Source organism: Cryptococcus neoformans, chromosome 13 (assembly GCF_000149385.1).
Source record: "Cryptococcus neoformans var. neoformans B-3501A chromosome 13, whole genome shotgun sequence".
Taxonomy (NCBI): Eukaryota; Fungi; Basidiomycota; class Tremellomycetes; order Tremellales; family Cryptococcaceae; genus Cryptococcus; species Cryptococcus deneoformans.
In genome coordinates, this window is record NC_009189.1 from 580,016 (window position 1) to 600,680 (window position 20,665).

The 20,665-nt window shown below is 48.1% G+C and overlaps 7 protein-coding genes across 7 annotated transcripts; 3 read left to right on the forward strand and 4 right to left on the reverse strand.

The window, feature by feature from the left end:
• Nucleotides 1-1,131: 1,131 nt before the first annotated feature.
• CNBM1710 (hypothetical protein) lies at nt 1,132-3,983 on the reverse strand (the record flags this gene model as incomplete). Its single annotated transcript, XM_767033.1, has 7 exons — nt 1,132-1,338; nt 1,418-1,584; nt 1,660-1,783; nt 1,867-1,953; nt 2,007-2,347; nt 2,409-2,544; nt 2,589-3,983. The coding sequence occupies 7 exons, from the start codon at nt 3,981-3,983 to the stop codon at nt 1,132-1,134; spliced, it is 2,457 nt and encodes an 818-aa protein (XP_772126.1).
• Nucleotides 3,984-4,362: 379 nt separating this feature from the next.
• CNBM1720 (hypothetical protein) lies at nt 4,363-6,524 on the forward strand (the record flags this gene model as incomplete). The annotated part of the gene is made up of 7 exons (XM_767034.1): nt 4,363-4,654; nt 4,704-4,892; nt 4,952-5,484; nt 5,577-5,951; nt 6,013-6,056; nt 6,113-6,283; nt 6,353-6,524. The coding sequence occupies 7 exons, from the start codon at nt 4,363-4,365 to the stop codon at nt 6,522-6,524; spliced, it is 1,776 nt and encodes a 591-aa protein (XP_772127.1).
• A 435-nt stretch (nt 6,525-6,959) lies between these two features.
• On the reverse strand, nt 6,960-8,072 carry CNBM1730 (hypothetical protein; the record flags this gene model as incomplete). Its single annotated transcript, XM_767035.1, has 5 exons — nt 6,960-7,026; nt 7,082-7,208; nt 7,289-7,697; nt 7,782-7,877; nt 7,956-8,072. 5 exons carry the CDS (start codon nt 8,070-8,072, stop codon nt 6,960-6,962), a joined length of 816 nt encoding a protein of 271 aa, XP_772128.1.
• A 428-nt stretch (nt 8,073-8,500) lies between these two features.
• Nucleotides 8,501-10,467, reverse strand: CNBM1740 (hypothetical protein; the record flags this gene model as incomplete). Its single annotated transcript, XM_767036.1, has 10 exons — nt 8,501-8,910; nt 8,962-9,264; nt 9,316-9,341; nt 9,396-9,510; nt 9,563-9,875; nt 9,928-9,990; nt 10,047-10,137; nt 10,199-10,249; nt 10,314-10,353; nt 10,419-10,467. The coding sequence occupies 10 exons, from the start codon at nt 10,465-10,467 to the stop codon at nt 8,501-8,503; spliced, it is 1,461 nt and encodes a 486-aa protein (XP_772129.1).
• Nucleotides 10,468-11,762: 1,295 nt separating this feature from the next.
• CNBM1750 (hypothetical protein) lies at nt 11,763-13,696 on the forward strand (the record flags this gene model as incomplete). Its single annotated transcript, XM_767037.1, has 9 exons — nt 11,763-11,957; nt 12,031-12,131; nt 12,195-12,510; nt 12,581-12,601; nt 12,656-12,738; nt 12,798-13,002; nt 13,061-13,244; nt 13,303-13,379; nt 13,442-13,696. 9 exons carry the CDS (start codon nt 11,763-11,765, stop codon nt 13,694-13,696), a joined length of 1,437 nt encoding a protein of 478 aa, XP_772130.1.
• A 1,471-nt stretch (nt 13,697-15,167) lies between these two features.
• Nucleotides 15,168-18,658, forward strand: CNBM1760 (hypothetical protein; the record flags this gene model as incomplete). The annotated part of the gene is made up of 6 exons (XM_767038.1): nt 15,168-15,983; nt 16,035-17,002; nt 17,057-17,393; nt 17,438-17,542; nt 17,689-18,460; nt 18,522-18,658. 6 exons carry the CDS (start codon nt 15,168-15,170, stop codon nt 18,656-18,658), a joined length of 3,135 nt encoding a protein of 1,044 aa, XP_772131.1.
• Nucleotides 18,659-18,828: 170 nt separating this feature from the next.
• CNBM1770 (hypothetical protein) lies at nt 18,829-20,423 on the reverse strand (the record flags this gene model as incomplete). Its single annotated transcript, XM_767039.1, has 6 exons — nt 18,829-19,211; nt 19,284-19,450; nt 19,511-19,579; nt 19,643-19,962; nt 20,010-20,321; nt 20,370-20,423. 6 exons carry the CDS (start codon nt 20,421-20,423, stop codon nt 18,829-18,831), a joined length of 1,305 nt encoding a protein of 434 aa, XP_772132.1.
• Between the last annotated feature and the right edge of the window lie 242 nt (nt 20,424-20,665).

Genomic DNA, 20,665 nt, shown 5'->3' on the forward strand with positions numbered 1-20,665 from the left:
TATTGTCACTTGTGCTATCGTGGTCACCCCCAGCATTTCCCATATGAAGAAAGGGGGAAGGTGGCGGCATGTTCGATGGCTGTGGGTACAAGTTTACAGACGCCAATCCGTATGATGGGTCCACAAGCTGAAAGCTGTTGCAGTCACTGTAATCTTGTGGATAGTTGCCTACAGAGGGGTCTTCATAATAAACACCTACGCCGTATGAAGGGTCGCTTTGGCTGCTTGCAATGGAAAAATATGATGGGTGTATGGGAGCAGTATTGGGCCATTCAGTATTGGGCCGTTGATAAGAACTGTCGTATTCTGGGACCCGCGGGTCCTCGGAAAAATAATCGTCAGGTAGTCCCCAGTGAGATGGATCCTGATTTTGATTGCCATAATTGTTGTCTGACATCTTCAGTGAGTTGCTTCAACGAAGGCGAGTAGCGTTGTTTGAAGGTGTTTGTAAGTACGATCAGATAGCCAAGAATAAGGTAGCTTATATAATGGTTGGACGGCCGTGGAAATGCGACGGTGGGGGATTAAATGTAGCTGAAGGGAAAAGTTGACGACAGTCGATATGATGCAGCATGGTATTCCTACAGCCAACATACAGTTTCCAGCAACAAAGGTCTATTTTTGCCCTCGCTACGGGCAAAAAGGAACGTCTGCAAGAGGCTTCTTCAGCTTTCTTTGAAACATAGAGCTATGAGCATCGGAGGTTGAAAGCTTATTGCATTAGACATTCTGATGCGAAATAAGAACAGCGTTGGCGCCATCGCGTTGACATCTAATTTGAGCACTATGAGTACTTTCTGCAGTTTGCGTTAATCAACTCAGACATTTCTTCTGATACTCCCCAAGCAGTAGATGATATTTGTGCCACTCCACGTTCCGTTATATCTTCACAGCATCTCCTCGTTCTGGTGAAGATTGATGAGGTTTTCCAGTCCTAAAGCTTTGAGCGGAGAGAGAGACGAGGTTCTGTCGAGGCCACGTAGTTTGTTCCGCAGGGAAGAAGAACAAAGCGCGCAAGGCACTTGTCCACACCTATTACTCCGTACCTTGGCACAATTAAGACATATGCCTCCTCACCTGACAATTCATAACAATCGAGAACAGCTTGCGCACATCAACAACATAGCACTTTTACGCATGCCCACCCATCATTCTCCCCCAATTCCCCATCTCCACCCCCAAAACATCCTTTCCCTCCCCCTTAAACCAAGCTACAATCTCATTGGGCGCTAACGCACATCTCACACGAGCGAATTGGGGTTGTTGCCTGTTGAGAGAGGATGATGATGTGGAGGTGGTAGGGATGAGTAGGGAGAGGTTTTGGAGGTGATCAAATGACTAGTTGTGCGGTTAAGGGAAGGGAAGCGTCAGTGGTTGGCTTGTAATAAAGAAGGAACAGGGAGAAAGGAGGACCTACTCGCTTCAATACGCCAATGGGCCACCTTACTTTCCCGCTACCAACCAACCTCGTCCTCGAGAAACGCATATACTCTTCTTCAACCTGCGCAAAGTTGAATTCATCGCGGCCTGCATAGGCGAGATGTTTGGCTATGATCAATATACCCAAGGCAGGGTGTGGGAGGCCTAAGAGGATTTAGAATGTATGAGACGTGTATCCGTACATGTCGTTTAAGAGAAGCAGGGCTATGATAGACGTACCGCGAAGTTTGGAAGATTGCAAACCCCAACCAGCCCATTCCACTTGATTAACAACATTGTTGAGAATTTTGTCCAATCGGAGATATTCTGTTTTCCCATTAATGACATCTATCAGGGGTTCAATCTACAAGATCGAACCAGAGTATATGATTGAGGGAAAATCAGCATGGTTAGCTATTCATCAGAAAGTGAGACGAAAACACGCACGAATGGGCGGTAAATATTTCTCACATCTGTCGTTAGACTTGCCAGACGATCAAAATTCCTTTGTATCGTTGGTTTGCGAAGTATTTCCTACGTCACACCATCAGCATCTCGGGATAGTTTGAACATTATAGCTGGCGTACATCGACAGAGTACTCCCAGTCGCCCTTCCACTTTCCAACTTCATCGTCCACCTCTCCTTCTTCAGTCTTCCAAAGTACTAACGCTCTTTGTACTAATCTCTTCCATCCCCCTTCTTCCTTCACCCCATTCGTTCCATCCGTTCCATTTGTTCCGTTTATTGTGTTAGACGCAGCGATAGAGGCAAGGGGCGAGGTTACTCGCCATATTCGATGTGAAAACCTCGATTTGACACGTTTTTCAAGAAGTAGCAATGTATCCACTCGCGTGGTGAGGCCGAGAACTGCTATTCCCCTGGGAGTTGATTCAGTGGGGCCAGTCTTGACACTCTGGACCACGTCGACTATTCAGTGTGAAGTCAGTGATATATAAGGAAAAGGTGAAAGAAAATACAAAATGCGTACAGAGGCAGTAAAGGAGGGCTTGACGAGCATGTTCGGTGAAAAGGTCAAATTCTTCAAGGATGATGATGATCGCTCGTGGGGAAGGGGCAGTCAGCAAAGCGAGGAGATGGGAGGGTAATGTTGTAGGCGCATAATCCTGCTCAGCCATCAGCGCCGATATCTAGTGTATGAGAAACAAACCTCGTCATCATCATCATCGACATCTTCGCCCTCATCCCCTGTCCCTTCATCACCATACTTCCGTCCCTCCGCCTCTGCAATCTGTCGTCCCACCTCACGAATCGCCAACTTATCGTTGGTCTGCGCGTGACCTGAAAGTCTCACGATGATCGGAGAGGTAGATGATGAGCAAGGTAAAAGGTTGAGAGCACGGGCGACGGTACGTGTCTTTCCACTACCTCGCGGGCCCACAACAATGGCGCTATTTCCTTCTCCTCGTTCGACAGTACCTTTCATAAGATTCAGGACGCCTCGTAGAGTCTCGTTATGATCTTCATCTTCGAAAGGTGGGGGGTTGATGGAAACGTTCTGAGAGGTCAAGGTGTTGAGCATAGCTTGAAGGTAGGTTCTTTGGAAGGCTGGGATGATTATGGGAGGGGAGGAAGGTTCTTGCGTTGAAAGAGGCAAAGGTTCAGAAGGGGTAATCAAAAGCGGCTCAACTGGAACGTCAGGTATAACGGGAGCCTGAGGTGCCAAGGGGTTCTCTTCCTCTAATCGAGGACCATACTCGTCCATTTCTTCATCTTCATCACCCTTATCCTCGTTCACTTTGACCAGTGCCCGACCACTCCTCATCATTCTCGGTGCATTCGCTTCACCTTCATAGGTGAAATTTCTCGCTTCTCTCTGCTTCTTCAGCCGTTCGTTAGCCCTAAATACCTCCGTGGAAACGACAACACCATCTTTCCCCTGTTCTTGCTCGTCGTCGGGATCGGAAAAGATGCCATTATCGAAATCAAGCGTTTTGGCAGCAAATTGATTCAGCCTGGGACGTTTGCGAGCACTTCCTTCTAACAAAGCAGGAGACGGGGTGGGAAGCGGTTTGGAAATACTGGACGCAAGAGTGGGAGTACTATTGACAAGGCCTTTGGAAGTGGAAGCTGAAGCCTTCGTGGCTGGTGTGCGAGCAGGTGTCTTGAGTTTGCGGCTGGATTTATTAGAGTTGATAGAAGCTTTCAATATTGAACTTGTTGGCTGTTCTTCGCCTTCTGGCACTTCTTTGGCCTTCCCCTTGCCTTTCCCATTTGGTGTAGGTGAAGGCACATCATTGACCATTCGAGTCCTTTTCGCCGTCATTGGTGTCTTTGCAGGTGTCTTTACGGGAGTCTTGACGGGCGTTCTTTTGGAAGGACTGGAAACAACCGTTCTCGATCTCAGACGATGAGCCGGTACGTCAATCTCGACAACAGCTTGCAATCGAGTTGGAGTCGGTTTGACGGCGTGCTTTCTCGGAGGCGGGTTTTTGACGGTGATTTGTTCCTCGAGCGGTGTGTCGTCGTCGTCACTGCCATGTTGACTCATTGATAGCGGATCCGGGGATTGGGAATGGCCTGATGAAAGTTTTCTTTTAGGCATTGTGGTTGCTATAAAGTTTGACGGGATGAGGTGTACTGAAGTACTAGCGAATACGAGCAAAGAGACGCGCGGAGTTGTGGTTTTCGACTTGAACGCGTCGAGCGAGAGTTCCAAGAGTCGGCGATTCAAGATTTATCTTTATTATGGACACTAATAATGTAGTTTTATAACCCATTTTCAGAGCATACTCACCTTTCACCCTTCACTCTAGTATATGGCCTACAATCTACATGCATATATTAATGGCCTACAAGTCTCCGACTTCGGTGATCTCTCAACATCAATCACGTGATCTATCCGCTATGTAAACAACGAAATCGGCCCCATACTGAAGCACATTCGTTGATCGTTTCGTATTATCCCCTATAACCTACGTACAATGGCCCAAACTCCTTCAAAAATACCCCTCCCAGCAAACAAAACCATACCAAAGTCCCTCTCAAATTTGACTCTCAGCGATTTGCAATCTTCGTTAAGAACAAGTCCAGCGCACGACAGGTCTAGTCCGGTCACACCTGTAGGAGTTGGTGGTCGGAGACTCAGTTTGATCAATGGTCATGGGTCTGGACATCCGCATAGTTACTCGACCAGTGGCATGAATGGGAGGACAAATAGGTCTAGCAAGAGCGAGAGTATCAGCGAAAATATTGCTGTGCACTCTGATGATCCAGGTAAGACGCATGAACGTCTGGTGATGGGAGACTGACTGGTTGACCGTAGTGATTCTGCGAACCCAGATAACGTCTCTCAAGGCTGCATTGGAGTCTGCAAAGAAGAAACTGTCAGAAGTTGAAAATTATCGTTCTGATTCGCCCGTCTTACCAGATATTCCATTCGTCACGCCTCTCAAAGTTAGCTTGATCGAAGAGACTGGAGAAAATGGGCAGACGTCTCCCTTGGATTATGAACGTGAGTTCGGTCATTACGATAAAGTTTCATTTTAGGATGTTAACAGCACAGCTGCATAGCCCCGACAAGCGGCTCTCGTCCTTCGTCAAGAGGTCTCCCGTATTCAAAGGGAAGTTATGATCTTAGATGCCGGGCTAGCATACCCAAATCCGACGGCCGGAGTCGTGAGCCCGTTTCACCTGCCTCTCGTATGCGTCACGCTGATAGGTCAAATATTACAGGAATACCGCAGGCAGTAGTCTCGCAAGCCACAGCTCTTCATCCAACCCCGTCCATTTCGTCCCCACGTCAATCCTCTGCCTCTTCTCCCTCTCATTCCTCAATTCCCAATCCTGACAGCTCTCTTCGCTCTCCATTCTTCCCGCCAGGCTCTCCGCAATCGTTTGGAGAATGGCCCAGCCCTTCACCACAGCCTTCGGCTCATGAAGGATATAGTCTCAGTCCCGGATCGGCGGGGAGCGGGAGAAAGGTCAGCGGGTCCGCTGCGAGCACGAGGGTGATTGATTCATTGCAGACGGAGCTGTTGAGCGTGAAGAACCATTTGGAGAGAGTCAAAACTGAAGTGCGGGCGGGGCAACGGCGGGTTGAGCAGGTAAGTTATATACATTCCTCAGGCTATTGAACCACGCCTGTATATCTTTGCGGCTATTTCAGACGCTGAAAGTTCATTTGCGACACCCATAGTTAACACGACAAAAAGAAGATTTGCAAGAGACAAAAGAACGAATGCGTGTAGAAAATGACTCCCTCAACAATGTCATCGCCCGTAAAGAACGTCTTCTTCAAGAAATCCTTGAACGTGCACGGACGGCTGAAACTTCCCTTAAGGACCTACAGCAAACCCACAAATCGCTGGAACAAGCCACAAAAAAAAAGATCCAGGAGATGAAACAGCAGATGAACGATGCGAGGGTGGAGAAAACAAAGGCGGAGAGGGAATGTGTGAGTTTAAGGGATGGTGTGAAGAGTTTGAGAGATGTTTGGGCAAGAGAGGTGAAGGCGTTGAAAGAGGAGATACGGAGAAAGGAAGAGGGAGACAAGAAAGAGATGGAGGAAGCGGTACGTCTCATCTAATTTCGCATATACTGAAGCCCGAGCTAACGCAGTTGCTATATCATAGAGAAATAATTACATTGCTCTAGCAGAACTCATAGAAGCTCAATCGTAAGCAGTTCTTCTCTCATCCTGAAACAGGGTAATGCTCATACAGCTCAACTCAGTGCCGAAAGAGCCTCTACTCAAGAACTCATTAACAAAACCCTCTCAAACTATACGGCACTCCACGGCCACTTCGAGACTGAAACTTCATCGTTGAGAGCACGAGCTAAAGAGCTGGAAGACATAGTGGATAAACAGGCAAAGGAAAACGCCAGTGCTTTGCAACAGGTTGAGTGGGTTTTTTCTGTTTCTCCAAGACTTGTTTATTTAGCATCTACTAACGAACTGCTTCGGATAAACAGGAAGTTGGCAGGAGAGTTGCAGAGGTTGAGACGACTTATGCGGGAGATGCCGAGTGAAGAGCTGGATAAGGCCATGACCGCTGGTAATAAAGTCAACGACAGGAGCGAGGAGACGGACGAGGAGAATCAGGCCGGCAAAGTGAAAAGCCAAAACGCAACGAAAACAGGATGAAAACGACCAAGAGCAACCTTTACCAAGCATATATCGATTTCCTTGGAACCCTTTTCCCTTTCATCATAAAGACTTACCCTTTCTTTGTATATACAATGTTTTGCCTTCACGAATCTTCCACGAGTTTTCACGATTCACAGTAATGATTCTCTCTCCTCTTTCATTGTGCATAGATTTTTAGAGCAGAAAGTTGTTTCTTTTCGATTTTTCATTTGTAATGTAGAGTAAAATATCTTGTAGCATCTCCCGGCGGGCGGTTGAACAATTGGCGGCAGACATTGGTGAGAGATGAATACATTCAACTTTCAAGATTAGCACATCTAAACTCCTGTGCGTAAACTCCTATGCGATGTGTATAACATCATCTCCACCCGACTCCTTGGATAGATCCCAGTCTCTCCAAAGGAATACAAAGCACAGAATCGAGACTCATGCTTACGCCCGACGTTCTTGCTTGGCAGCTCTCTTCTGCTTGTCGGCCTTTGCTTTCGCTTGATCCGCCCTACAACAGTTCGGTTAGACTGGGTATATTCTGCGCTGAAAGTCCTGCTACTGACCTTTGCTTCTCCAAAGCCGCCCTATCGCGGTCCTTCTTTTCCTGAGACGCCTTTTTCTGTGCTTCTCGTTGCATTGCCATGACATACGTCGCTTTCTCCTTATTCAAATTTGGTGCCAGCAAGTCCACTTTTGATATCATCAAGTCGGGATGGCATGTCAGCTTATGCCTATAATCTGATAAACGATGGGTGATAATGGCAACGTACTCTCGTCATTCTTTCTGTGTTTCTTCTTCTTGGAATCCTTCCGCAAAGCGTCCTCAATCAACTTCCTTCTTTCCTCAGCCTTTCTCTTCTCCTCATTCTCGGCCACCTTGCCTCCCTTTGGAGGCGCTCCCTCAGGCCTGCCTTCTCCACCAAAAGGCGAGCTTACTGGGGCATCATCTGGGGAATCGACGTACGCGTATTGCCTTAACAGCGCCTGGCGTCGGGCAGCAGCAAGTTCTTCGGGAGTAAGCGTAGCCAGAATGTCGTTGACTTTGGAGGACTCTGGGGATGGTGAACGAGCGGATTCTTCCTCAGCGGCTGCACGGTCGAGGTCGAGTTGGTGAAGACGAGCTTGTTCGTCGATAATTTGGTTGAGGACTTCGTCTATACCCTCCTCAGGGAGGACGCCCTGTTGGATTTCAGTCAGTCAGAGTTTTATCATCCCGAACCAAAGGGTACAGAGAGGAGGCTATGGTGTACACAGTGTACTCACACCTTCGACAACGCCTTCCAACATGCCCTTCACACCCTCTGTTTTCTCATCCCGTTCCAATCCCTCCTCTTCCACAAATCTCGCCATCATCTCGATCTAACAGAAACGTCAGAGGATCATATTATCAGCAGCTGCAAATCTCACACACAAATCGAATGCCCATAGATTACCTACGTCATCTTGGGGTGCGGAGAGTGAAAGGGAAGAGAGCTGCTCGACGATGTATCGCTCGAGAGCTTGGCCAGAGGATTCAGCGGTATCAGAGGGTTCAGGGGACTTGCTCGGAGTCATTTCTTCCAGTTGATGAGATTCTGCAGTAGGTTCCACCGTTTGGCGTACAAAAGTGATGAAAAAGGAATACAACGGACCAATTTAAAGATTGACGAATGAAGGAGACGAAAGCTACTTCCGGCGGAATTGTATCGGGTGGAGGTTGCGCGAGTGATCAATCGACAAGGAGACTGAGTTGTTAGAAAAAGACGGTCGTCAAGAAGATACTTTTGTTTCGTTGACGTTACTGATGCTTTTATTTCGTTTACGTTACTCATAAGAAAGATCATACATACTCATACCTGAGAGAAATCTAATATGACAACTATTACGGACGTATTCGAAAAGCTACCAACATCCCAGTTAAGAAATCAACGCTTCTCATCTCGACCAACTTGAAATACACGAGACCACTCATACAAAATACGGGGTCCGGTAGAGTAGGATTCCTACTCTTTTTGAACACTCATAACCTTGGCAATATTCCCTTCAAACTTCTCATCCGTGGAAACTTTTTCCTTCTGGTGCATATGGTGTCCCTTGGGCAAAGCGGCCCCTTCAACTGCGTTACCTTCAACGTCCTCGACCTTTACGACACCCTCGACTTCGTAATTAGTCTCATTTGCTGTCCAGAGGACATATCCGCAAAGAGGGAGAGATACCAAGAGGATTATCCAGCTGACAAGATGCTCTGTGAGGAAAGGTGTGGCAACAGCGTCCATGCCAAAGGATACGGCAGCCCCGGCAGATTGAACACCCTTGTAGTAACCCGCCATACGGGCAAGCCTGAAAGGGTCGTTGGTGATACAGGACATGGTATAGTAGGCAAGACCTTGGAAAGCAGCGTCACCAATATAATCTGCCGATTGTCAGTCAACAACTTCTCACCAGAATGAGATACTTCACGTACAGCTCATAAGCAATATAATTGGTCCGGTAGCAGCTCCATCACTCCAGTCCCAGACTGCGTGGTCTGTGGAGCGAGTAAACTTGACTTGGAAAACCAACCCGCCGACCCAGATAACGATGTTGAGGACAACCACTGTTAAACAGCCAACCATGGAACGCTTTCTTCTGGAGAGGGGAACACGGTCGAGGACTACGCCAATAAGAATAGCGCCAACGATGGCACCAAGCCCGGTAAGAAGGGAAACGAGTGCACGGGTACGACCGTTGAAAAGGAAAGCAGTGATGGCTCCTTGATAAGCATAGACTGCGATTCTGTCAGCTGAATGATCAAAAGCACAGGCACATGTCAACACACAGTAGTTGGAAGCAAAAAACATGGGGCTACGGCCAAAGTGAATTAGTTGCGGTTTTGCTATACCTATATAGCATACTCACAAAAGCATAAGCATTCTCCAGTCCTTGAACATCTTGAGGAAGTGGCGAGCCTCTTCTTTAGGGCTAATGGCATCATCAAGCTTGACAATTGTACCATCACCTCGCACAACAAGATCTATACCAAATTAGTCTATCTCCCCTGCGATACGAGATTGACAAGTACTCACGAGGAGGCAAGATAAGCCAACTGGTAGCAATTGCGGTCAACTGAATGATCATGAAAGCCAAATATACACCGGTTGAGACTGAAGGCAGTGTGCTATGGGCCTGAATTCCAAGAGCGATCGCAGCACCAATCAAGGTACCCATTTGGAAAATGGACCAAAACAGAGAGAACGCTCGGCCCTTGTCCTTTTCCAACGAGTAGGACATCATGATGGAACCTTGGGCAGACCAGAGGAGGGCAGCGGTGACACCAAGAAGACCACCGGCAAGAATGAGGAACCACCTAGTACCATGCACTTGGAATGCCCAGAGCGCCTAAGCAATAGGTGAGCTTGGGGTAAATCTGATGGTTGGAGGATTAACCTACTCCGACATAGAGAGAATAACCTGTGGCACCAATAGAGAGTGTCAACCTTGGACCAAGGACGTTCTATAGGGTCAGGTTAAACATATGCTGTAAATCCCACTTCCAGTAATAGGACTCACATTGATGGAACCGGCAAAGATACCCATGATAGCAAAGACTCCGTAGAGCACGGCGTTCGCGGTATCTGATAGAGCTGTGTCTTGGGTACCACTGTAGTCGACAACATGGCAATCAGTCACTGTACTTCTTAATAGAAGCTTTCGAGACTTACCCAGCACCGAGGCCACTGACTGCACTGAACATGCCCACACTGCAGAAACATCTGTACGTGAATTGCTTCAGTTATCATCCCCCATCGCATGACATGTTCCGCTGCCGTAACTTACACAAAACCGACAATGATTACTTGTGTCCAGGGCGAATTGTCTAATAACGTCAGTTGGTCAGTTTATTGACGTTTCCCCCCGGTACATTGAGGACAAAGAACTTACATCGAGCAGCGCCCACGCGCAGCTGAGAGAGACGGCTTAAGACAGTCATATTGGTACGACTTTGATAGTGTTGTAAACACAGGTGATCAGACGAGACTTTGAAGGTCGGCGATGGATTGTAAGACAGTGATAGTTGGAAAGGTGGATATAAATGGAGATATTGAAGCTACCACTAGCTTGGGTTGTGTTGATAAGAGTCCTTTGGTCGCTGGAAAACAAACAAAAAGACCCTACAACGGGTAGATAATATATTCGAAAGAAGTCCCAAGAGATCCTCCGCCACACAGATTTGCATACGGCTAGTGCACTTCAATGCCGCTCTTGCCCATGCGGGTCAAGGGCCAACGCACTTATCAGCTGATGAACTGTCTACTATCTTTTTGTGAGCTAAAGAAAGGCATTTTGGGTTTGGTGCGTTATCCGCTGCTTAAAGACCCTGAACGAGCGGCAAGAGTCGTGTCTAGTGTCTTTCTCGGTGGAGATTGCGGAGTGTATCAGGAGGGGTGGGGGTACGAGATAGGAAATGCCGAGAGCTGGAGATAAGATCCTCTGTGTGGTTGGGGTCAACAAAGCATCATAAAGGATGGTGGCAAAGGATGTTTATCGTCGTCACCCCACTTCCATTATTTTCTCCTCCATAGGCAGATCCAGTCCCTGGTCAAAGATCTGCACCGGTGGGCGAACCATCCCAGTAGAACTAATGCACACCGTATCATCCAGTGAACTTTGACGTGCGTCAGAGGCGCGGGGAAATCGGCGCGAATAATAACCATATGGATTCCAGCCTTTTACGCACGCCTCGGCAGCCAACGGACTTCGACTGCTTCCCTTTCTGTCAGCCATCTGTGATCTGCTATCTGCTGCCATCTCTCGGCCTGGTCGGCGGGCTTTCTGCATTCTTCGTTCCTTTCCGTCCCAGTCGTTGTTCTCATTTTATTCTGGTCGGACTGCCCGATAACTCTTGTTCTGCGTTCTGGTGTTCGGCATGATCGGACATTAAAATACTTGTAGAAAGCAAGCCTCAAACTTGATTGGGAAGTCACCATCTTCTGCCCCCGCTGGGAGCAAAGCCGGTGACAAAGTGGGGGATGAGTAATAAGTAGTTAAAAAAAAGTGAACAACGGATATAGCCGAAAAAAATCGTTAGTGTGACAACAATGTAAATTGCAAGCCAGGTGATTGGGCGATTACTTATCCAACTAACAACCTCCCACCGCTTCGTTTGTGCACATATATGACAACATCTTTGCGCATTGAGAGATCCATAACATATTCCCCTAGAATAAGATAAGGCCAAACACAACTATCGCCTTTAGTGATTAAAATATCGAAATCCAACGCGACATGACGGCTCAAGTTCGGACACTCCCCACCGAATCCACATCTCTCTTCTCTCCAGCTGCTGTACTCACCGAAATAGATGAACCTGAGTTTAAGAGACCCAAAGTCAGCAACAGCGATTCTCTCCAGGATCTGGCGGAATCTAAGACTACAAAACATGTGACTGTAGCTGTCATTGGCGCTGGTCAACGAGGTCTGGTACGTTTACATTAAAGTCTCGGCGTATAGGGCAAGAAGGTAAGAAACGCTGACTGGTTCGTTGTCGGTAAAGGTATACACTTCATACGCTCTTGAGCATCCTGAGCTGGTCAAGGTTGTTGCCGTAGCTGAACCCCGTGCACACAGGCGAAAGGTCATGTCCCGTCTTCATTCGTGCGTCTCTCATCTCTCATTTCTTTCCCTTTCCGCTTTGAAGCTCACTCCTGCACCTATCAGAGTACCTCCAGAGAACCAGTACGCCAGCTGGGAACCTCTCCTTGCCCGAGGCCGAATTGCCGACGCCCTACTCATTACTGTCCTTGACGATCTCCACGCTGAGCTGGTAAGCGCTTTCGCACCCCTAGGCTACCACATACTATGCGAAAAGCCTATGGCAACCTCGGTACAAGATTGTGTGAAGATGGTGAAGGAGGTGGAACTGTCTGGAGCAGGAATTTTTGGGATTGGTCATGTTTTGAGGTATTCGCCGTATAATAGGGCTGTCAAGGAGGTTATTGATTCTGGAGTATTGGGGGAGATTGTGAACATCCAAGTGAGTTGGGAGATTATATTAGATGGGAATATTTTGATGAGAATGTGACTGTTATATCGATCCATTACAGCATATTGAGCCTGTAGGAAACGTATGTCGCCGAAATTGATCACTTGTCTAGCTCATGACTGATACTTTCTGGTAGCAACACTTTGCTCATAGCTTTGTTCGAGGCAACTGGAAGAAAGAGTCTGAATCCACTTTTGCTCTTATGGCCAAAAGCTGCCAGTAAATCCCATTCGCCTCTACATTTACCATTAAGCAGATAGCTGACATGGCATCTATAGCGACCTTGATATCCTCTCATTCTATCTCTCCGGTCTTGAACCTCGGAAAGTTCATTCCTTCGGCTCTATACACCACTTCAAGAACTCGAAGAAACCAGCGGAAGCGGGGGATGCTAAAAGGTGTTTAGAATGCGCGTTCGAAAAGGACTGTGTGTGGAGCGCAAAGAAAATCTATATTGATGGTTTAAAGGATGAGGGACACAAGGTGAGACCTATTTTGCGAGCAGCAAAGCCAGGATGTGGTAAGAGCAGAGTTGACAAAGGACGGAAAGTGGGCTCAACACATTGTTGATGCGGATGTTCTCGATATCGAAAACGTGACTGATGCGTTGAAGACTGGTCCTTTTGGCGTTTGTGTCTACGAAGCAGGTAATGATGTGGTGGACCATCAGGTAGTGAATATCGAATACGAAGGAGGAGTCACCGCGAGTATGACTATGGTTGCTTGTGAGTAATCGTCTCCTTGGGATCCAGCCCTGAGTTCGTCTTACACGTTGATATGTAGTTACCGAGGCCATTTGTGATCGAGGTACTAGGATCCAGGGGACCAAAGGTGAACTGATCGGCAATATGGCTTCCTTTGTAAGCATGTGCCCTCACTCCTGCCTCCTACCATCATTAACAAAACCTTTTTGCATTGAAAGACTGTCTTCGATTTCCTCACTCGTACCAAAACTCAGCACACTCCCAAGTCGCTCCCAGGTAACCATGGTGGAGGCGACGCAGGTCTTTCAGAGACATTTTTTGAAGCTGTTAGCAAGTCTGATCAGAGCGTACTGGGTGTAACACCGGAAGAAGTATTGAATTCGCATTTACTTGCGTTTGCTGCTGAGCAGGCCAGAAAAGAGGGGAGGGTGGTAGATTTCGCAGAGTTTAAAGATAAGGCTATGGCGTATTAAAGGTAGTCGGCGAAAAATGATATGTGTACAATCTTAATTGTATTATTGTAAATGGGAATTTGCTAGTTTTGTATTGAATCTGATTGTATGGAAGAGAATCACAAATGAAACTTGAGTTGCAGCCAGTCCATACAGGGTTGAGAAACCTACAGTCCGTAAAAATAGAACAGTCAGCGACGTTTCTCACTTGACTGTATTCTCTCCTCCTCGCCCTCTCTCCTGGCATTACCACTGCCGCCGCTGATGTTGATTGCTTTGACCTATATTGACTATGATGAACGATCGTTCCTGTCGTTAAGACCATCCTAACCTCCCAAGCTGTTTTTGGCTCCGGCACCTACTGCCGTCTTTACTGCTCCTGCTGCTGGTTAGCACTCATGGCCATTATTTTATTGAACCACGGGATGATTATTCGTGCTTAAATTCCCCTTTTTTCTTTTCCCCCTCCGGGTTCTTTGAGGCCATTTCACATTCAGCTGCATATCTGCCCCTTCCGGCTGGTTATTGGCTCATGAGCCGAGCTTCTAATGAATGGAGTTTCGAGAACAAAAACAGAAACGGCTGCGGTGGACGACAAAAGGAAGGTGATCGAACACGGATCATACCGTTGCTGGATGTATATGAAACACCACACAGGAAGTGATCTACGTGTAGCGTAGCTCAAGGTATGAAATGTTCGATCGTGTCTTTGGCTACCCCATTTTTTCCTGGCTCTTTTGCCTTCTGCCTCTTGCCCGGTCTCTGACATCCAGACCGCAGGAGAGCTGAAGAAGGGGCTGTCGTTAACTGCTACTAGTAGTAAGTGCTGACCTGCTCGAATTATTGGATGCACACAGACAGCAAAACCGGAAGTTAAACTTCTGCGTTGAATTCCAACAGCGAATGGATCTTTTTGCTTCTGTCAGTAAAAGGTGCCAAAAGTGATAAGCAATGCAGGACAACAATACAGATAAGCAATACAGGGCAACAATACGAATGCAAGCTTGGTGAGTCTTACCCTTTCTCCATTCTTCGCTCCTCCTTGAAATTCTGGGCCACTTATTGGACGGAATCAGATGCCATTAATTAGGTTTGGGAACGGAGCTGAAAGTTTCCCGTCCAGGGTAAGGGCCCCAAACCCCCAGGCACGATTTTCAGGGCGAAAATCCCAAGCCTCATGGATAAGGGGAGAGAAGTTTCCGGGTCTGGCGAGTCTTGTTATCAGCAGATGAGGTCGTCACATCTCCCATCGCATTCCTTGTTCTTCAGATCTTTGTCCGCATCCGCTTTTACATCTATATCTCATCCACACACGCTATCATCCCTGAAGGTTCAGACTTTCAAAAATCACTTGGAGAAGCCACAGCAAAGCCACACGAGGCAATCGGTTTTTTCCCTGCCTCAACTCGCCGGCTAATGTGGTTACGCACTTAATCTGTACTCTCTTTACTCACATCGGATCTCTCTAAACAGTCACTGGTGACAACCCGCCATGTCTCTACCCCAACGTCTACCCATTCTTACTCCACCGAACCATGGTCCACCCCCTCTTTCATCACACCCCGCCTCTGCTCCAATGCACCAAAGCCGAGGACATCACCAGCAGGCAATGTACTTCCATTATCCCCAATCAGCGCATCCTTCCCAGTTTCATTATGTCCCTCCGCCACTTGTAGCTCCCGTACTAGAGACTCGCCCTTCCAATAGCCATCATACCAATGGTAATAACGCTGATGGTGATACTCCATGGCTTACCAGGGACTTTCCTCCGAACAGCCATATGCACCACGCGGCTAGCCAGTCCCAGGCCGGAGGACCTTCGCACCCGCATATCCCAAGACGCATGACGTATCAGCCATCGCCATCGGATCCAATGGTCGAGTATGATCAATGGAAATCAAGCAGACGAAATTCACAGATCTCATCTGTGCCACCACGCTATCTAGAGCATGAACCGCATGGATGCGAAAAGGAGCGGGGACATAAGAATGAATTCTCACAGCCAGAGTCTTCTGCTGCTGAATCACAAATCAAGTGGCAAAAGAAGCGTCCTCGTACTACATCGATGTCCCAACACGAATCGATAATGAACACGACACAGCAAAGCAAACCGCCTCAACAGAGTGAACAAGGTTCGAGTACGGCAGAGAAACTGGTCTATCCTGCTGTTCTGACTAGAGAAAAGAAGCAAAAAGCGTGTGGTAACTGTCGAAAGGCAAAGTTAAAGTGCATGTTGGAGCCCGATGGGAATGTTTGCGTGAGATGCAAGGCGAGAAAAGAGAAATGCGCATTCTATCCGAAAGGCCATGTAGGTGTGCTAGATTCTGAACAGAGAGGAGTGTAGACTGACTGTTACTAGGACGAGGATTGGCAGCAAACTCTTCAGTCCGATTTGTACGCCGCCACCAACCATTTATCCCAACTGTCAGCTGCTGTGAACCACATGCTCAGCCATCTCGTCTCTCAAAATATCATACCACCCTTTTCACCTCCTCTGAAACATTATGAACATCCAGACCGAGATGCTGTTCTTACCTATATGGAAAACACGAAAAAGAACTCAATGACGGAAGGGGGTTCTACGGAGGAAGGGACGAAGAAGAGTAAGAAAAGGAAGGGGTCAAAATCAGAGGACTCAGCCGAGGACGGCGGGAGTGTACCCTTGGCCAACAGCCCAGATGGGACGGACAAGCCCCAAAATTCGTCTTCATCAGAGATAACAGTTCCGCAACCTATGCAGTCCCACCCAGAGCAGTCTTCGCATGAGCTCCCAGATACCCTCTTCCCATCCTATTCCCCATCTGATATTATTCCAAACCAATCTCTTCCCTCTATCAGCAGTCAAATGTTCAGCCCAACTTCTTCTTCCGCCAGACTCGGACCTACGCAACAGTCTTTCAGTTTGCCACCCCTCCATTCTGACTGTATGGCGACTGCTCAAGATCAAAGAGTCACGCCTACTTCCTTGCAGAACCATAGCCCCACTTCTGGCATCTCGTCCTCGCCACCTCAACCGACTCTACCTCAGTCAGACGATGCCCGTCAAATCACCTCGTCTGTCCCTCCTGAGTATGCAGGAGTAACACATGCACCTACTCAGGAAGAGTACGGACCACAATCCCAGGGTGGTGGTTATGCACAGTCGGGTACACAGAGACATTTGACTTCTTCTTTACGCGATGAGCCGATAAAAGGTCAATATGAAGTGGAGGGGGAGTATGAAGATGAGAATGGGATGGAAATTGTTCTTGGATCGAAAGATCCTAGACAAGATATTATCAAAAAGAATATCGTGAAGAACAAGGATGCTTTGATACTCGTTAATTAGTAAATACCCCTCTTTTCTCACAAAATTTACTGGAAGCTAACAGCCATCTCAAGTTTCCACGGCCATCTGAGCAGTTTCCTCTATGGCTACCGCCTCCAATTCCGTAAATTCCCATACCTCGAAGGCGGCCCATCAACTATCACCCCGCTCATCCTCGCTGTCCTTTGCCTCATCTCCTCTGAGCGATTCGCGATCCATCAACATTACCGTCTCCCTCTCATCGACGAAGTCCAAGCTCTACTAGGTACTTCACCCGCAGAGAGCTGGCAGAGTTTTGAAGGGGATCAGTCGAAAGGGTTTGGGGATGTGGAGGCAGATGATCCGTTAGATGCCGAATTTGGACTGGGACCAGAGGAGATTGTGGCGGCGTGTGTGTTGGCGACGTATATGGTGGATAGGAGGGAAGGGGCGCTGATTGCAAGGTTCGCGTTCAGATGGGCAAGGGGTTGGATCAGGGTGAGATTGTTTTTCTTTTGTTGTTCGGCCGAGATCTGATGGGAAGAGCTTCAGTTGTTGTCGTCGACGCCTCCAAGGGTGACGTTGGCTGAGACAGCAGGTTTTGTACCTCCTGAAAGACAAGCTACAGCACAGGATATGGCCAGAGTCTGGCTTTTATGCTACGCAAGTATCATTTCACTGTGTATGGTGCGACTTTGTCTAATTTGTTATTTTATTTTATTTTCAGATTGTCGACAGCACCGAGCGTCTTCAGTTTACCGATATCCCCGCTCCACTCTCACGTGATGCGTTATCCTACTGCAACCTCCTTATCCCCCCATCAACCTCTTATCAATCCCCCTTCTTCTCCCCTGGCTCTCCTCCCCGTCCTGAAGACGCCCCAGACCCACACGATATCCTTCTCACCTCTCACGCCAGACTCATGACCATCCTAAACGAATGGAGACACCGCCTCGAACAAATCGACGTACCCGGTGCGAACCGCCAAGTGTATGTGGCGCAGTTGAAGAGGTTGGCGGGGAAAGTGAATGGGGAGTTGGAGTGGTGGAATGCGGGGTATCAAGCGACGAAACCGTCGTATGTAAACGGTAATAATGGTGAAGAAGGAATAGGGGAAGGGAAGGGGTTACGATGGAGATATACGGAAATGACGTGGCTGTTCGTCAAGATGCTTGTCAACTCTACCGTGTCTAAAGCCCTTTCCCCTTCTCCTGCCGTCGCTCCTCATACTCGGCCACTCGTCCCTTCTGTTACATCTACATCCGCTTCGAATAATTCTACAACACTCTCAACCTCCGACTCTAAACTGCGCGAAGCCTCCATAGCGCTAGTGGTAGACTGTGCACTCGAGATTCTGGAGATGTGTGCGAGGTGGGTGCCGAGAGAGGAGATTACAAACTTTGGTCCGACGTATTTGTATTTCATAACGCTCGCGGGGAGCGAGCTGGTTTCTGCATTGGGTGATGGTGGAGGCGAAGGCGTTGTGTCGATTGATGAACGTAATTTCACCTTTTTTTAATACTTTCATGACAAAAAGGGAATATTGCTAATGGCGACTAGTGATAACTTTGTTTAGGACCGTTGGAGAAGCCCTTTTCATGGGAGAGCTGCATGAGCAGCACGTAACGAGGATGACGGGAAAATCATTGTTCTACAACTGTGATCAACTGGGCATGATGAAGTCTTGGAGACAGTAGTTACAAAATATGAGAGGGATATGAGCCCCAGATCTTTGCTGTGGCTGTATATCATGGTTCCTTCTTATCGCAGATAATTGTAATCATTTTATGTACTTGGTTGGCAAGCATGTTCATAATGTCAAGCTCGTAAATGTACCTGAAACCCCAGATTCAACAAGATTGATCTACTATGGCCCATCTCCACGACCATCCACCCATCCTTCCCCATCCTTCCAAATTTCCTCACCCATAATCCAAACGTCCTTAACATTCCCCTCCCAATCAAACACACATAAATCCGCATCAAACCCTTCTATCAACTGCCCCTTGCGCTTGGCCACTTCCCCTCCCAGACACTCTGCTGGGTGTTTGGTCGCACAGACAAGAGCCATGGGGAGCGAGATGGACGCGAATTTTGCGAGATTGTGAGCGAGTGGTGCGAGGGGTGCCGCGCTACCTGCCAAGGTAGAAGTGCCGTCCACAAGGACTTTGAGACCTTCTTTCCTAAACCGAAGTCCTGGTCGCCAGTCGATGACTCCATCTGGCTGCGAGGGGTCCATGATACTTTGCGCTAAAGTATGCCATTCAACGATCAGCAACAATTCCATATGATGATCAATCGAGGAGGTGATGAGGTGCTCACCATCCGAAACAAGGACACAACCCTCTTCACAAGCACCATAAGCGATTCGGACAGTATTGGGATGAGAATGTAAGCCGTCGACGATGATCCCAAAGTATGGGCGACGGTTAGGGTTGCCGAGCATGCCGACTACACCCGGATCACGATGATGGATTGGTGGCATGGCACTAGAGGGACGTCGTTAGTGTAGGAAGAAAGGGATGGAAAAAGTGTGAGGAGACACGTACTTGAACAAATGGGTAATCATGCGAGCGCCTTTGTCAAACGCTTCTTCGACTTGCTCTAATGAAGCGTCACTTACACGGACCTTGTCAGTTATCTGCCACCAAACTTCTCTGGAAGGGATAATAGGGGCTCACCTATGCCCTACGGAAACCACAACTCCTCGTTCTACCAACGGTTCAATACAATCCATAACCCCATCTACATCGGGTGCCAAGGTGATGATCTTTACACCTTGCTGATCGAGCCCTTCTTTACCGTAGACAATCTCGAGAGCTTTCATGGGTGAGGTATCCGACGCCCCAGGGGGGAATATGGGAGAGGTGGAGGAGGCGGTCAATAGGAGGGTTGAAGAATGGGCGCCTTTACGGATAGGGGAAAGGAAAGGGCCTTCGGCGTGGTAACCTAGGATATGGGAGGAGCCAGGAGGGGAGCGCGGGCAAAGAAGTCGAAGAAGCTACTCAATGTCAATAGCCACATGTAACAAAATATCTTGGGGCTCACTTTGCTATAAAGCTCTTGATGCTGAGTGATGATGGTCGGCACAAAACTTGTGGTTCCATATTGCGCCAACCTCCTCGCTACCCTCTCCAGCCCCTTGATATACTTTTTCTCGCCCTCTTCCCCTGCTTGAACATCCAGCTCTGAAAAGTCTACGCGCCAAGCACCGTTGATCTGAATATCGATCAAGCCTGGCGAGAGAAGATTGCCTTGCAAGTCGACTGTCCGACATGGGGAGTGGTTGGAATAGAAGGAGGATTGGCCGGAGATGATCTTGCCAGAGGAAGATGAGATGTAAAGGTCTGCTTTGACGGCCTACAGAGTGTGAGAAGAAGAGCGCATGGAATGTGATGGAGCACATACTGTGCCGTCTGGCATTGCCAAGTAGCCATTGGTGAACCTGACTATATCCGACATGGCTGGCAGCTGCGATCACTACTAGTCAAGACGTGGGCACCCTTCTATATATACGATGTGCGTACTTCTGGCCAGGAAACCAAACAAAGGACGAACGAACAAAGGTGAAAATGTCGACCAGGCGCCGATCTGTTCTACCAGAAGGACAACAGTGAAGCCAAGAAACCAGAGAAAAGGCCGAAGGCTGGAAAAGCGTCATAACCATCCACGCATCTTTCAGGTCCCATCACACACCGTCTTCG